At 44.2% G+C, this 13,299-nt stretch overlaps 1 protein-coding gene across 3 annotated transcripts in view; it reads left to right on the top strand.

Annotated features, from left to right (window-relative positions):
* The window catches only part of LOC119167132 (zinc finger FYVE domain-containing protein 1), a 48,861-nt gene extending 37,632 nt beyond the window's left edge, over window positions 1–11,229 (top strand). For 2 of the 3 annotated variants that reach the window (XM_037418560.2, XM_037418562.2), the window contains 3 exons: window positions 5,312–5,477; window positions 8,165–8,290; window positions 10,569–11,229. In XM_037418560.2, the coding sequence (XP_037274457.2) occupies window positions 5,312–5,477; window positions 8,165–8,290; window positions 10,569–10,810 (534 nt within the window). In that variant the 3' untranslated portion in view covers window positions 10,811–11,229. The remainder of the gene's footprint in view (window positions 1–5,311; window positions 5,478–8,164; window positions 8,291–10,568) is intronic. The other variant, XM_037418561.2, reaches the window with a different exon arrangement.
* Window positions 11,230–13,299: the final 2,070 nt, after the last annotated feature.

The following is a 13,299-nucleotide window of genomic DNA, read 5'->3' on the forward strand; positions in this document are numbered from 1 at the left end:
GAAAAGGTGAAATTTGGAAAAAAAACGCGACTTTTCGACCCGCGTCTCCCCTTAAGGGAAGCACCTTAAGGGGGGACGTGGCAAGTAAAACTAATTTTTTTATTAATGTACTGTTTGTGATGAAATTTGGTGTGTGTATGTGGATGATTGTGAAGATTCCAAATATGAAAACCGTTTTCAAATACCTCTTGTACTTTTTGAGTTACAAGCATAATTATACTAATTAATGCTCTTCACACTTAAAGAGATAATTATTGCTAAATGAAATTATTTTTTCATATTATTATGTTCCCAAAGCATCAACTTGTGCAAAGAAGCTATTAGTTGATTTTTCTAGTTCTTGTAACCATAAATAAAATTTCCAAAACATGGATGTTGTTTTGCGCACACATCGCAGTAATTATAAAATGTGTTCTAAAAATTTTAAATGATGAGTAAGAAGAGAGATAAAGCTTTATTGCACTGCTAAAGGCCTCCTGAGCCTAGTGCAAAAAACGGAACGACTCTATCAGTCTTTGTTAGAAAATGACTGATGTTCTAGCGAAGGCACATAGGCGAAAATCAAGAGTTGAGAAAACTGACTTTGAAAGTTCACTCTTGTTTGGAAGTTCACAACATGCCTAAAACACTCAGAATCCTCCTGCGCAGTAATCCTGAGATGCTGTGGCCTTGGCCTCCGTAGAGCGCAACCCAGTTTCGCGCTTCTTTGTCGTGGAACAATGCGCCTTTTGAGCCCTCTTTACCCTTTTGGCATCCTTTTCGGCTGCTCGCCGCAAAGAGCAGTCTCCTGGATTGAAGCCCAGTTGAGCAGTGATCTCTTGCAGCGCACTCTTGCAGCCACCATTGAAACGGCAGACTGCATCTGCAACTGCACTTTCCACACTTCGAAGGGACGCGAACTGGCTCTTGGACTGGAGTGACCAAATGAGGCTGTTCATACTCTCCACAGCGTTCTGGGTTTTTCCCTGCGCACACCTTTCAAGGAGCTCTTTGTTCGAGAGGCGCTTGTAGATTGGCAGCAGTGCCACTCGCACGTGAGGGGGCAGTTTATGTTTGTGAGGCGGCAGCGGCTCTCCCTTGGCCAATGCCCGATTGTGCGGGCACCAGGAGTCAGTCCCACTTGGGCACAGGTCGTGGTGTGGATCCTGGTCTGTGGATGTTACATGGTAATAAGTGGCCATGATGGCCCTCTCCATGCCAGGAACATCGTTGGGGTGGCTCTTAATGGCCCAGCCATAATAATTCGTCAACTTCTTTATCAGGCCCTGCGTCAGCCGGCCTTTGCCACCCATGCTCAGTCCTCGGCCTTTGGATTTGTGCTCATCAAGAAGGTTGCGCAAGGAAGTGCCCATTCTTTTTTTCACATGGTTCACACACTCCTGTTTCTTAATCACCATGTAGCCATACACCTTGTCTTGCGTGAGGGCAAGGTACGTACGGCTGTCACCGTCGCAGAGCACATTGATGTATCGAAGCTTGTACTTGGTAAACGATCTTTCAAACATGATCCTAGCTGCTTCTACTTCCATTTGGCCTGCATTAGCATCGGTGTTCTTTTGGCACTGTGGCTTGTGTTTCTCAAGCCACTCCTCATAGTTGTCGTCACCAGGCTTGGGGCCAACAGCACAGCCTTGGCAGTAGTTGGACAGGACACAGTGGTCCAAGACCAAGCCTGTGTACAGCTCGATTACACAGCCCACGCCAATATGACTTCTGTGCCCCCTCGTCATCCACGTGCCGTCGTAAATGACGTCAATGTTGCCTGGCACTCCTCCTAGGTCCTTGTAGATGTCATGCACCTTCTGTGCACTTTCTGCTTCAATGCGGGTGGCAGCTGATGTGGTGGCAGGGTGGCTGTACTTCCTTTGCAGTCTCTGGTAGGACTTGTGGTGCAGTGCTCGATGCGAAATGTCCATCGCAGAAAAAATGTCATTTATGGCAGATTGTTTTCTGCCAACTGACTGCACAGCCCTCAAAGCACGCACGTTTACCTCAAAGGAGTTCGTTTTTTGTTGCCCGGAGCACCTCGGGGACGACCACGCACTGTTTACTATGCCACAATTGTCACAAAAAAGTCCCATCCTCGCCGCGAGTCCAAGGCAGTGCGTAGTCTCGAGGCGTATCGACCCTTCGTCGCACTTGTTGCACTTTACTGACGAAAGCAGACCGTTCAGCATCTTCTTATTTACAATGAAGAATGTGGAGTCCTTACCGCCGTCATTTTCGTCGCAGCCTTCGTTCAGAAGCTCGAGCTTCCGCTTTGAAGCGGACTTCGATGCTACGGCATCCAAAACATCCCGCCTTGTCTGCGCCCGCTGCGCGATTTCTTCACTGCTCGGAATCTGGGCCGAAACTCGCGATAGAATGTTCGACGCGCGCACGCCCGGAGTTGCAACGGCTGCCGACGCGGTGCCACCGCAATCGGGTTCGCGAGAGCGTCCGTCACGGTCGACGGCATCCGGCGGTCTGACATACGACGATGTGGCACCTTCCACACTCTCGGCCTCACAACAATCAGCGAAGGGTCTGAGTAGAGGCTCCGTGACGCTTGAAGAGCATGCTCCGTCCGGAACTGCGACTGGGACGGCAGCCGCAGTCGTCTGCCCTTTGTTCCAAGCTTTCCGACGCTTGCCGTACTTGTGGACGCTCCGGAACTTTTTTTGCGACAACATAGCACCGCAGTATGAGCAAGCACTCAGAAGAGACCACCGATGTAAACAAAGCTTGGTAAAAAAAGCACGCGAACTATCACAAAAACAGCAAACTGGCAAAAAACGAAGCGCACGCCGGATGATTCTCGACACGGCGGCCGCAGATGCGCTCGCGCTTCCAAGGTTGCCAAGGTGCGCGGCGCAGCTTTGACCAGTAAGAGGTCGCGCCTGCTACCACGTGACCCGCGCAGCCAATTGCCGTTCTTCGTTTTCGTTTTTTTACTTGCTCTTCGCGCTTTTATTTTCACTCGGCGAAATACGAGACCGCGACCATCGGGAAGCCGGCTTTCTCCTCTTTCCAAAGCTACCAAAATGGCGGCCCACAGTCAACAACTTGGCGCGTTTGTGCGGCGTGAACAACACCGTTTCAGGGGCTTTTTTTTCGCACTTTTCGGCGACTGGCCTCGGCAAAAACACTATTTGCGGGATTTGCAGCGCACGTTTCGCTGTAATATTTTAGAACAAGGAAGTTGAAGGTCTGAAGATTACGAAAAAAAATAAATCAGAAAATCGCATATTTTGACCAAAATCGGCACTTTACTTGCCGCGCCCCCCCTTAAGTGACTATGGGAAGAACCAAGCGAAAATTTTTGAAGCGTTTCACAGCGGCAAATTCACCAGAAAACAAAAACGACTGAAGACGGCAGCACACCCAAAGCTTGAGGATGCACTGATGCGGTGGATAACAGACATGCGGAACAGCCAGCTTCCCTTGAGTGCACTGTTGGTCTGTCAGCCAGCTGAAAGAACATCGAACTTTCATCGAGAATGAACATCGAATCTTTCAGTCTGTCTGAAGGCTGGTTCGCCCGCTTTAGAGAAAGGCACGGGCTGGTCTTTTAAAATGTGTACGGGGAAAAAGCAGCAGTGGATGAACGGCGTATTGCTAACTGGAAGACAACTGAGCTTCTGCAGTACCTGGCTCGGTATGAACCTGCCAACGACTTCAATGAGGATTAAATGGCTCTTTTTTAAAGCCTTGTCGGGAAAAAATGATCTCGTTCAAGGGCGACCTGTGCGTTGGATGAAAGAGAAGCAAAGAAAGGGTCACTGTGCTTTTCGCTTTAAATCTGTCTGGCACCGAGCACCTGCCACTGCTAGTGCTTAGGTTACGGGCCTTCCCGATGACTAGCAGACTGCTAGTCATCGGGAAGGCACGTAACCTAAGCTGTTTTAAAAACGTTCATCACTTTCCTGTGCAATACCGCATCAGTAGAAAGGCCTGGATGACCTCGGATATTTTCCTAGCTTGGTTGGGCCAGCTCGACCATCGCTTCTCTGCTAACAAGTGTAAGGTCTTACTTCTAGTTGACAGCTGCTGCGCTCATACCAGAGTGACAGGGCTGGAGTGCATCGAACTTGTATTTCTACCTGCAAACATGACGGCTGGATCAAGGGATAATTCAGCACATAAAAAGCATGCGCTAAAACGGATCCTGCTGTACAAGGAAGCAGGGCGAGAATAAGAGATGACTCCACTGACTGCAATTCACATTTTAGCGCATGTCTGGAGTGAAACGCCACCCGCGGTCGTTGCCAGTTCTTTCCGGCACAGCGGCTTTGTCCACCCTTACTACTCGGATATTCCACCAGAGGCCACACCAGAGGACACCCACAAGCCCATTGGAAATATGGACGACGAGGTGAATGACACGCGTTTTGACTGTCTACTTCCAGAGTGGTGCCCAGATTTCAGACGGCGTCGCTATGGACTATCACGTTGCCGTTGCTGGTCGGCTTACTGACAATGATATATTGTCGGAAGTGCTTGAGGACCAAAATAACTGTTCCGATGATGACGGTCAAGATGAGCCGCCATCGCGACATTGCCGCACCGTGCAGGAGGCCGCCAAAGCCCTCACTGTCCTTGAGGAGTTCTGCGTTTGTTCTCGTAACTGTGAACGTGCACACCACCACCTGATGGAATTAAATAACATGGTTCCGTCAAAAATCTTGACAGGGAAGCAGACGAAAATAACGCACTTTTTCAAGAAATAAAGGTTTGTTTGCGCCGTGTACATTTTCCTTTTTTTTTATGGTTCATTCGATAATTCAGAATTCGGTTAACTGTGACATTTTCTCCGGTCCCGTGATATCCGACTTAACGAGCTTTTACTGCATCTTGATTTATATTGTTTTTAGTATCTCGTAACTTAAATTCTTGTGCTTGGAGAATTCATTGCTGGTTTAAGACCATTGAGTCTGACTGATTAAAAAAAATAAGGCACTGAAGTCCTTCATTGAATAGCATCGTTTGCTTTTTTCGGCCACAGTATTCAGTGGTTGGATTTAACAGTAGCAGCTTTTGCTGTGACAATGCTGCGTGTGCCGCACAGACTGGCATTTTTTTGTATGGCCAGTACTTTGATTTGTGGAATTGCACAAAAGAAAAAGAATTGCTACCTAATTATCTTTGTTTAAACGAAATGTCATTTCAATTGCCTCATTAATTTAATGAAGTTTTGTAGAAGTGTTGAACTGTTCACTTACATTAACGGTCATATGAGGCATGTTTTGCATGGGTTTTCGCATGCATCTGGATGCGTGCACATGTGCAAAGAACAAACTGACCGCTAGATGGCCCGTCAAACGAACTGCAGGCCTGCCACAAGTGCAAAAAAAGCTTTCCTCCCGAGGAGAAGAAGCACCACTGTCGTGCATGCGGCAACGGCTTCTGTCAAGACTGCTCATCCAAGACGCGGCCAGTGCCTGAGCGTGGCTGGGGCGCAGAGCCTGTGAGAGTCTGCGATGACTGTTTCGAACCAGGTAGGTTGGGACGAAACTAACTGCACTTGCTTGCAATGAGATGTGTCTATATGAAATGCAGTGCAGTGTGTCATGTGGATTGTGTGTGCGAGCATTCTGCATTTTCCTCCTCTAGTTTACGTTTTACTCGGTAAACAGATTACTTCCAGAGTGTCAAAGCGTCTCGGGAATGGCCCTCGTGCACTCATATAAGTGGCCAAGATTAAGTGTTATTGAATTATTCTCTCTATAATTTAAGCAAAGCCCCTGAGCATTCTACCTTGCGTCTCCAGAGTACTGATGCACATAGGTCATCACCTGGCTTGTGTACATGTTCGAATGCTTTGATTATTAAACAAATATTATAATGCTCATATTTGCTTTAATTTTAATTGAATATATTGGAAATTTTGAAGTACGAAATGAACGGAATAAGCGGGCATTAGTCCACATGTAGCCTCTCTGTAAAGGTGGTTTTTTTTGCAGTGAAAGGGTGCTATACCATGGGTACACCTGCGCAAAGGAAATATGCACTGCTGTGAAGCCCCACTTCAAAGTTAATTATTTGGTTTTTAGTTGTCGTTTTTTCTTGTTCTCTGGCTAGAACAAGTTAATGTTGCCTGCCCGATGCAAATCTGGCAGCCTCACATCATCATCGTGAACATGTCACTCTCACATCGATTCGTCATTTTTAAAGCTTAAAAGCTAGTGCGTTTAGAAAATTGTACGGTTACACTCAAACCTCATTACAACAAAGTTGCATCTTACACGAAAATGAGTTCGTTATATCGGAAAGTTTGTTATAAAGGTTTGTTCTTGACACTATATTTATTGCAAGCCAATTTTTTATATACTTTGTTATAACTATTATTTTGTTACATTAGAGTTCGTTATATCGAGGTTTGAGTGTAAACCCCCATTATAAGAGGCGTGCTCTGAGCAGCAATCATTGTTTTTAATATGAGATGTCTCTTATAAGCAGGGAACCTCGTATGCGTTTTCCTATCCCATGTATTTCACTGCAGGTTCACTGGTATCTTTTATGCCCATATACCCATGTGTAGGTGAAAATGGAAATGGGAGAAACATTTCGGAGGTAACTGGCCCAATACGTAGTGGACACCATATTTGCTTTGTAAAACGGATGAGCCGAAAGGATATAGCTTTCTAAGAAATTCAAAGAAAAGGAAGGCATCCCTGCAAAGTGAACAATAACTATTCTATCTGTGACCATCTGCAACTGTCTGGGTGTCATAATAAATGAAGCAGTGTTTATATCAGTGATGCAAATCGGAAAATTATGAGTAAACTCTTACTTTCCTTATTTGCATAGCAGGCATGCACTCCAGTTTTGTGGCTTCCGCAGTTCTGTCAAGAAAAGTTGTCCCCGAGTGTAGTAATCACGTCAGTGGTGTTACTTTATTGGGGGGAAAGTCACCAGGATTCTTCAGAAAAGTCGTTAATTTTAGCCGAAAGTCTCCAAACAAGGATGACGATGATCATTTTGTTCCTGAGTCTTTAGGTTTTGATTAGATGTAGCACGTGAAGGGATTTTTTTTTGTTAAACAAATATAAATCAGTTTGTCTTGTGGCAAACGAACTTAGACTGCACCACATTGCATGCTAAAGGTCCCAGGCCATAAGTACCTTGATCCTGTATGCTTTGGCTTCATTTATTGAAGCTCGCTCCGACTTTTGTCGCAGTTTCCCAATTTTATATGTCTGTCTGAAAGCACTCAACTTCAAACCTTGAAAGTTCCCAAAAAGTGTCGCTAAGACTCCAAAGAGATGGAATTGTGACTAGCATGACTGAAAAGATGCTAGATATAGCGACTTTATCGCTAAGTTAACACCATTGCATCACGTGCTTTTTTCTTGATAAATAAAGCCCTATACCCAAATCAACTGCGTCACATTCCCAAAAGACTTTGCCATTGGCCGATTTGAACATTTGGTGCTGCTAAGTGAGTTGCCGTTGCTTCCATGGTGTGCCTCTACATGTCTCCACTATGGCAAGTATCGGTGAGTTCAAGTTAGCCACACGAAACATTTGTACCTTGGCCCCACACACGTTAAAAGAAACTACGAAAGGAAAGTTCTCCCTTTTATCAGTCTTCTACCCTGTATAGCTGTCAGTGAGGTCGCTGAAGCAACAAAAAAAGAGAAGGTGCTTGGAACTTGTAGCAAATTTCTGTAACCCGGCTCATTCTTGCAACAGTCGATTTGTCAGGCAATAAACTGCAATAGTAAGTTCATTTTATGATTACTTTTGCAGGGCCCTCTTAATGCTCGGTGCCATTCATAATCATGTGCAGGTGCTTTCACTGTAAGCTTTCATTCCTTTTTGTGTACGACCAAGCACTACTCGAATCGCTGTAGTTTGGTAGATTGACATTCGAGCACTAGAATTTTGTAATTATGAAGGTTTGCCAGAATCGGGCCTAGGATCTACCTGTTCTCTTGACTTTTTTTTCTCAGCAGAGTCGAGGATACCTTGGAGTAAAGAATTTCCCGAACTATGGCGCATTTATTGACGGTTATCAATTGTACTGATTGGCGAGTAAAGAGACCAGTCGAAAAATGACATGCGAAGTCTAGGTTATTTTCATCTACTCAAAGCACCACTCTTGGATCTGCACGACGATTTTTTTTCACTAGTTCAGCACAGCTGACAGTGTGCTTAGCGTTCCTCGTGCTACCTTTCGCAGTGGAAAACTCGACGCCCACTGCGTCTCCGGAGGAAGGAGGAGAGTCCGAACTGACGGCACGAAAGCTGGGAGAGGCACTGCGCAGCACTTTCGGCGTTGTTGCATCTGCCATGGAGTATCCCATAGGTGAGTGTCCTTTGCTCCGCGAATAGGCATTTCTGGTGCACTATATATTTTAATGTGTAGAGCTTGTTTGATTAACGTCCTGATGATTAAGTTTCTTGTTAACAATACGCCAGCCGCAGTAGACTTTCTGTGCGCATGTGCAGTGTTGCAGTGTTAGACGTTGGTCGTGTGAACTAGAAAAAAACAGAATCATTATCATTTGCCAATCCATGCAGTGAAATGCTTAGCCCTGTCATTTTCTCCTTAACGTAGAAAATTTTTTAGGGCAGTTGGTGTACAGCATTATGGATAATGCAAGTTTCTAGTTGAATTTGGTAAGGTAAAAAAGAATTACAGTTCTATCATTTTGTAAGAGAGACTGATGTAATGAACGGTGGGGTGTAAGAGACACCTCTGTACCTACATCAAAGGAGGAATTGACCAGAAAATGAATGTGGTACCCTGCATATAAGACACACCGCATATCTTCATCATCATCATCAGCCTAACTACGCCGTTGTTGAACAAAGGCCTCTCCCATGTTCCACCAGTCAACTTGATCCTGTGCTTGCTGCTGCCACTTTAAACCCGCAAACTTCCTAATCTCATCTGTCCATCCAACTTTCTGTCCCCCCCTCACCTGCTTGCCTTCTCTTGGAATCCAGGCTGTGATCCCTAATGACAAGCGGTTGTCTTGCCTTTGCGCTATGTGCCCCGCCCATGACCATTTCTTCTTCTTGATTTCGACTATGATGTCCTTAACCACGATTTGTTTCGTAACCCACTATGCTCTCTTCCTGTCACTTAAGGTTACACCTATCATTTCCCTTTCCATTGCTTGCTGCATCGTCCTCAATTCAAGTTGAACGCTCTTTTTAATCCTCCAGGTTTCTGCTCCGTAGGTGAGCACTCGCAAGATGCACCAGTTATATACCTTCCTCTTGAGGAATTAATTGACATGTGGGGTTTAACTTCCCAAAATTCTTCTTGAGGGATAGTGGCAATCTACCAGTCATGGTTTGAGAATGCTTGCCGAATGTGCTCCACCCTATTCTTATTCTAGTTATTTCAATCTCGTGGTTCGGCTCCGTGGTCTACTACCTGACCTAAGCAGACGTACTCTTTCACAACTTCAAGTTCACTGCTACCCATCTCGAAGCACTGTTCTCTGCCGAGGTTGTTGTACATTACATTCGTTTTCTGTAGATTAATTTTAAGACCTACCTTTCTGCTCTCCTTCTCTAATTCAGTAATCATGAATTGCAGTTTGTATCCTGAGTTACTCAGCAATGCAATGTCATCGGCGAAGCGCAGTTTACTAAGGTACTCTCCATTAGCTCTTATCCCTGACACTTCTCGTTCTAGGCCTCTGAAAGCCTCCTGTAAGGATGTGGTGAATATCATTGGGGAGATTGTGTCCCCTTGTCTTGCACACTTCTTTATTGGTATTCTGTCGCTTTCTTTATGGAGCCCTGTGGTGGCATTTGATCCGCTGTAGATTTCTTCAAGGATGATTATACATATATGCTTCGTTGACGCCGTGATTCCGTAGTGTCTGCATGACTGCTGATATCTCTACTGAATCAAATGCCTTCTCATAATCTATAAAGGCTATGTATAGAGGTTGAGTGTATTCTGAGCATTTTTCTATCATCTTATTGATAGTACGAATCTGGTCGATTGTTGAGTAGCCTGTTTGAAGTCCTGCTTGTTCCTTTGGATGATTGAACTCCAATGTTGTTTCAATTCTGTTAGCAATTACCTTTTTAAATAGCTTGTACACGACGGGCAGCAAGGTGATCGGCCTGTAATTTTTCAAGTCCTTATCATCCCGTTTCTTACGGATTTAGTTCGTGCTAGCATTATTCCAATATTTTGGTACATTCCCCTTCAGGAGAGCTTGTTCCCCAAAAGGCACATGAAATAATTAGTATTTTAAAAAGTATTTTAAAAACTAGATAGACTTGACACAAAAAAAAATAGTTGCACATTTGAAATCTGCACACATATATACATACACTTGCCAAGTTTCATTAAAATTGATTTTAAAATAACAAAGGCTTTTTTTAAGTGCCATTCCCATCTTAATCAATAAGAAACACCTAATATAAGGGACCAAAACTGCTCCCTGGGGCATGTTTTTTTGTATTAATGAGGTTCAATTGTGTTTCAGTCTACTATATTTCTGTGAAAAGCTAGCCATGCTGGTTATGTCTGCATAAAACTGTAACTGTATTAAGCTGCATTCCTGTCTCGTCAAAGGAAGCAGCTTAGCCAAACAAAACTTTGCTCTATCAAGGATCTGTTCTAGGTTTGATAAAGGACACGGCACGGCCCGCCTACTGGCAGGCTGACAACGAGGTCACCGAATGTGCCGTCTGCAAGCAGGAATTCGGCCCACGCAACCCGATTCACCACTGCCGCAGTTGCGGAAGGTGTGTCTGCAACGGCTGCTCGACGGCGCGCCGGCCCGTCCCCTCCCGTGGCTGGGAAGGGGCAGTCCGCGTGTGCGATGACTGTGAAGCACGACCGGAGCTTTGATAAGAGCCCCATTGGCACAACCACGCCAGCATAGCCACGCCGGCACAGCCACCTGGCACAGGCACGCCAGCACAGCCGCATCGGCATAGTGCACTGAAAGGAAAGACAGTGGCGCTGCAGTGCGAGTGAAGTGCTGTATAATACGAGAGTTTAGTCCCACTTGTGGATCGCAAAGAAGTGGCCATTGCAGACCTGTGCATTCCGGTGGTTTGAGCAGCGACACATCGCGTGTGAGTTTGCAATGTTGCGAGAATCAGCTCACCGTTCTGGATGGTCGTGATTGCCCATAAGGCAATGACAGATTGAACAGCTAAGTCTTGCTTTTGCCAGCCACCCACTGGCACTGTAGTCGAGACGTCGTCATAGTGTACATTGAAAAGACCAGTTGTAGTTACGGTTAGGACTGGGTGCAGTGAGAGAATTCTCAATGCAGAAATAATGCCTCGGTGTTGTACAGTTAAGTATCATTTGAATGTGAAACTTTGTGGCGTCTATAGCTGTTGCTCTTTGCGCAACTGAATGCTGTCTTTTGTGCTATTATCCTCGTAATGAGCAACAGTGATGTGGTGAGTCAAAACTGCATTCTGACTTTTTTAATTTTTGCGCATATTTTTTTTCTTTTGAGAGCAGTTTATGTATGCACACGGGTATCGAAGTTGTCTCTTGCCGTCACGTGCATTTCGTTGTGTTTCTAAAATATAGACACTCAAGTTGTTTCTTAAGCGACTGTGAATAAGTGTGTTGACGGAGGGACGCAGGCATTGTTTTCGGTGGAGATGTGTTGGAGGCGTTGTCTGTTTATGAATGCGGTGACAATGTTGCTTCTGTGGCAGTTCGTATGGCAGTGTATTTTCTTCTTTTCTTTCTGTAGATGATAATTTGGTTTTAGAGCGTTTTGCGCTCGGAAGTTATGTGGAAATGGTAACAGTATCGAAAACCTACTAACATTATGTACTTTTAAATATAACTTTATTGACATGTGGTGCTGTAGGTGCATTCTTCTCTATGATGGTTCATTTTACATCAGGCAAAATTTGATGTCTGGCCATCATGTTTGAAGTTTTTGTTCTCAGGTACTTCAACCATTTCTCTCAAAAGATCTATCGAAACAATATTACTGAGTGTTGTTGAACCTTACAGAGTTCCCAATCATATAAATAGTCACTGACGGTTTCCCTGTAGGCATATCAATACCCAGATGGGCACATATCTACTTCACTGAATATTTTTGCATAACCTGCAAAAGATCTACAAAAAACTCCTAGCTACAACTACGTGTGGGTTATAAGGGAATGTCAATCTGAAATTTGGGTTTACAGCAGGGCTCCACGGTAATGCAGGGAAGGCGACTTCACAACAATATGCGAGGATCTCTTTCTCTTTTTTTTTAACCTTTTTTAAATACTTGGTAGTAGGGACGCAGTTCGTATGTGAGAAAATATGGTGCTTTTTTTTCAGGAAACCAAAATTTGTGTCCATTGTTTTTACACTTTTTTGTGCTATCTTTTGTCATTTTAGTAGCTTCTTTTTAAACCAGCAGTGTTATTGCAGTGTATTATATATTTTGTTCTATACACCCCTTTTGGACTCTATTTTGTCATCTTGCTGAATTATTTTTGTGCATTCCAATGTTTGTTGCTACATTTCTACCATGCCTTTTAATAGTACTTAAGAAATGGTGTGAATTACGTATCTTTGCTCATCTAGTGCAGTGATGTCTAGCATAAAATAGCCGTTTACACATTCACATTCTAACTGAATCAAGTTATATTGTATTCCAGAGCTTGTGTTTACATGGTAATTGCTCATCTGCTAAGGAACAAATTATCATAGTTGTCTTGCGAGCTTCAGACGTGCCGCTGGCAAGTTCTTTTTCGGCAACTTTTACATATGTAGGGAGTATGTAGTTACTCGAGAGGATTCTGTGCCAGTTACTGTTTGAGAAAACCCCTCGAAGGCCTTTTCTTTGTACCTGAAAAACGCAACGACTGTGTACCAAAGCTTTATTAAACGGGCCCCAGAAGAGTCACTGAATCATGTCATAATGTCGTTATTGGACTAGATTTCTTCAAGAATCTCCTGCTGCGAGGATATTTCCAATTTTTTGAGTGTTTAGTAAAATTTGCGAGTATACTCAAACCTCATTATATAACAATATTGCATGTTGCAAGAAAATATGTTCGTTATACTTGAAAATTTGGTATAAAGTTATTTATATCACTATATCTATTGCAAGGCTATTTTTCATTTGCTTTGTTATAACCGATATATTGTTATATCCGGGTTCATTTTACTGTAGTGTGGTAGTTGTTGCGTTCTACAAGAGGCATTTCCTCTTTTCGTCCCCATGAGCGCGTCCAAAGCTGCTTGCAAACTAAGATTACACAGAGGCAAGCCTCTCAAGAAAGGAAACATCTCCAAATGACATGACCTGGAACATTTTCTGTTTTTTTCTTAAACAGCTGTACATGTGGTTAGGTGGAAGCAAG

Source organism: Rhipicephalus microplus, chromosome 6 (assembly GCF_043290135.1).
Source record: "Rhipicephalus microplus isolate Deutch F79 chromosome 6, USDA_Rmic, whole genome shotgun sequence".
NCBI lineage: Eukaryota > Metazoa > Arthropoda > Arachnida > Ixodida > Ixodidae > Rhipicephalus > Rhipicephalus microplus.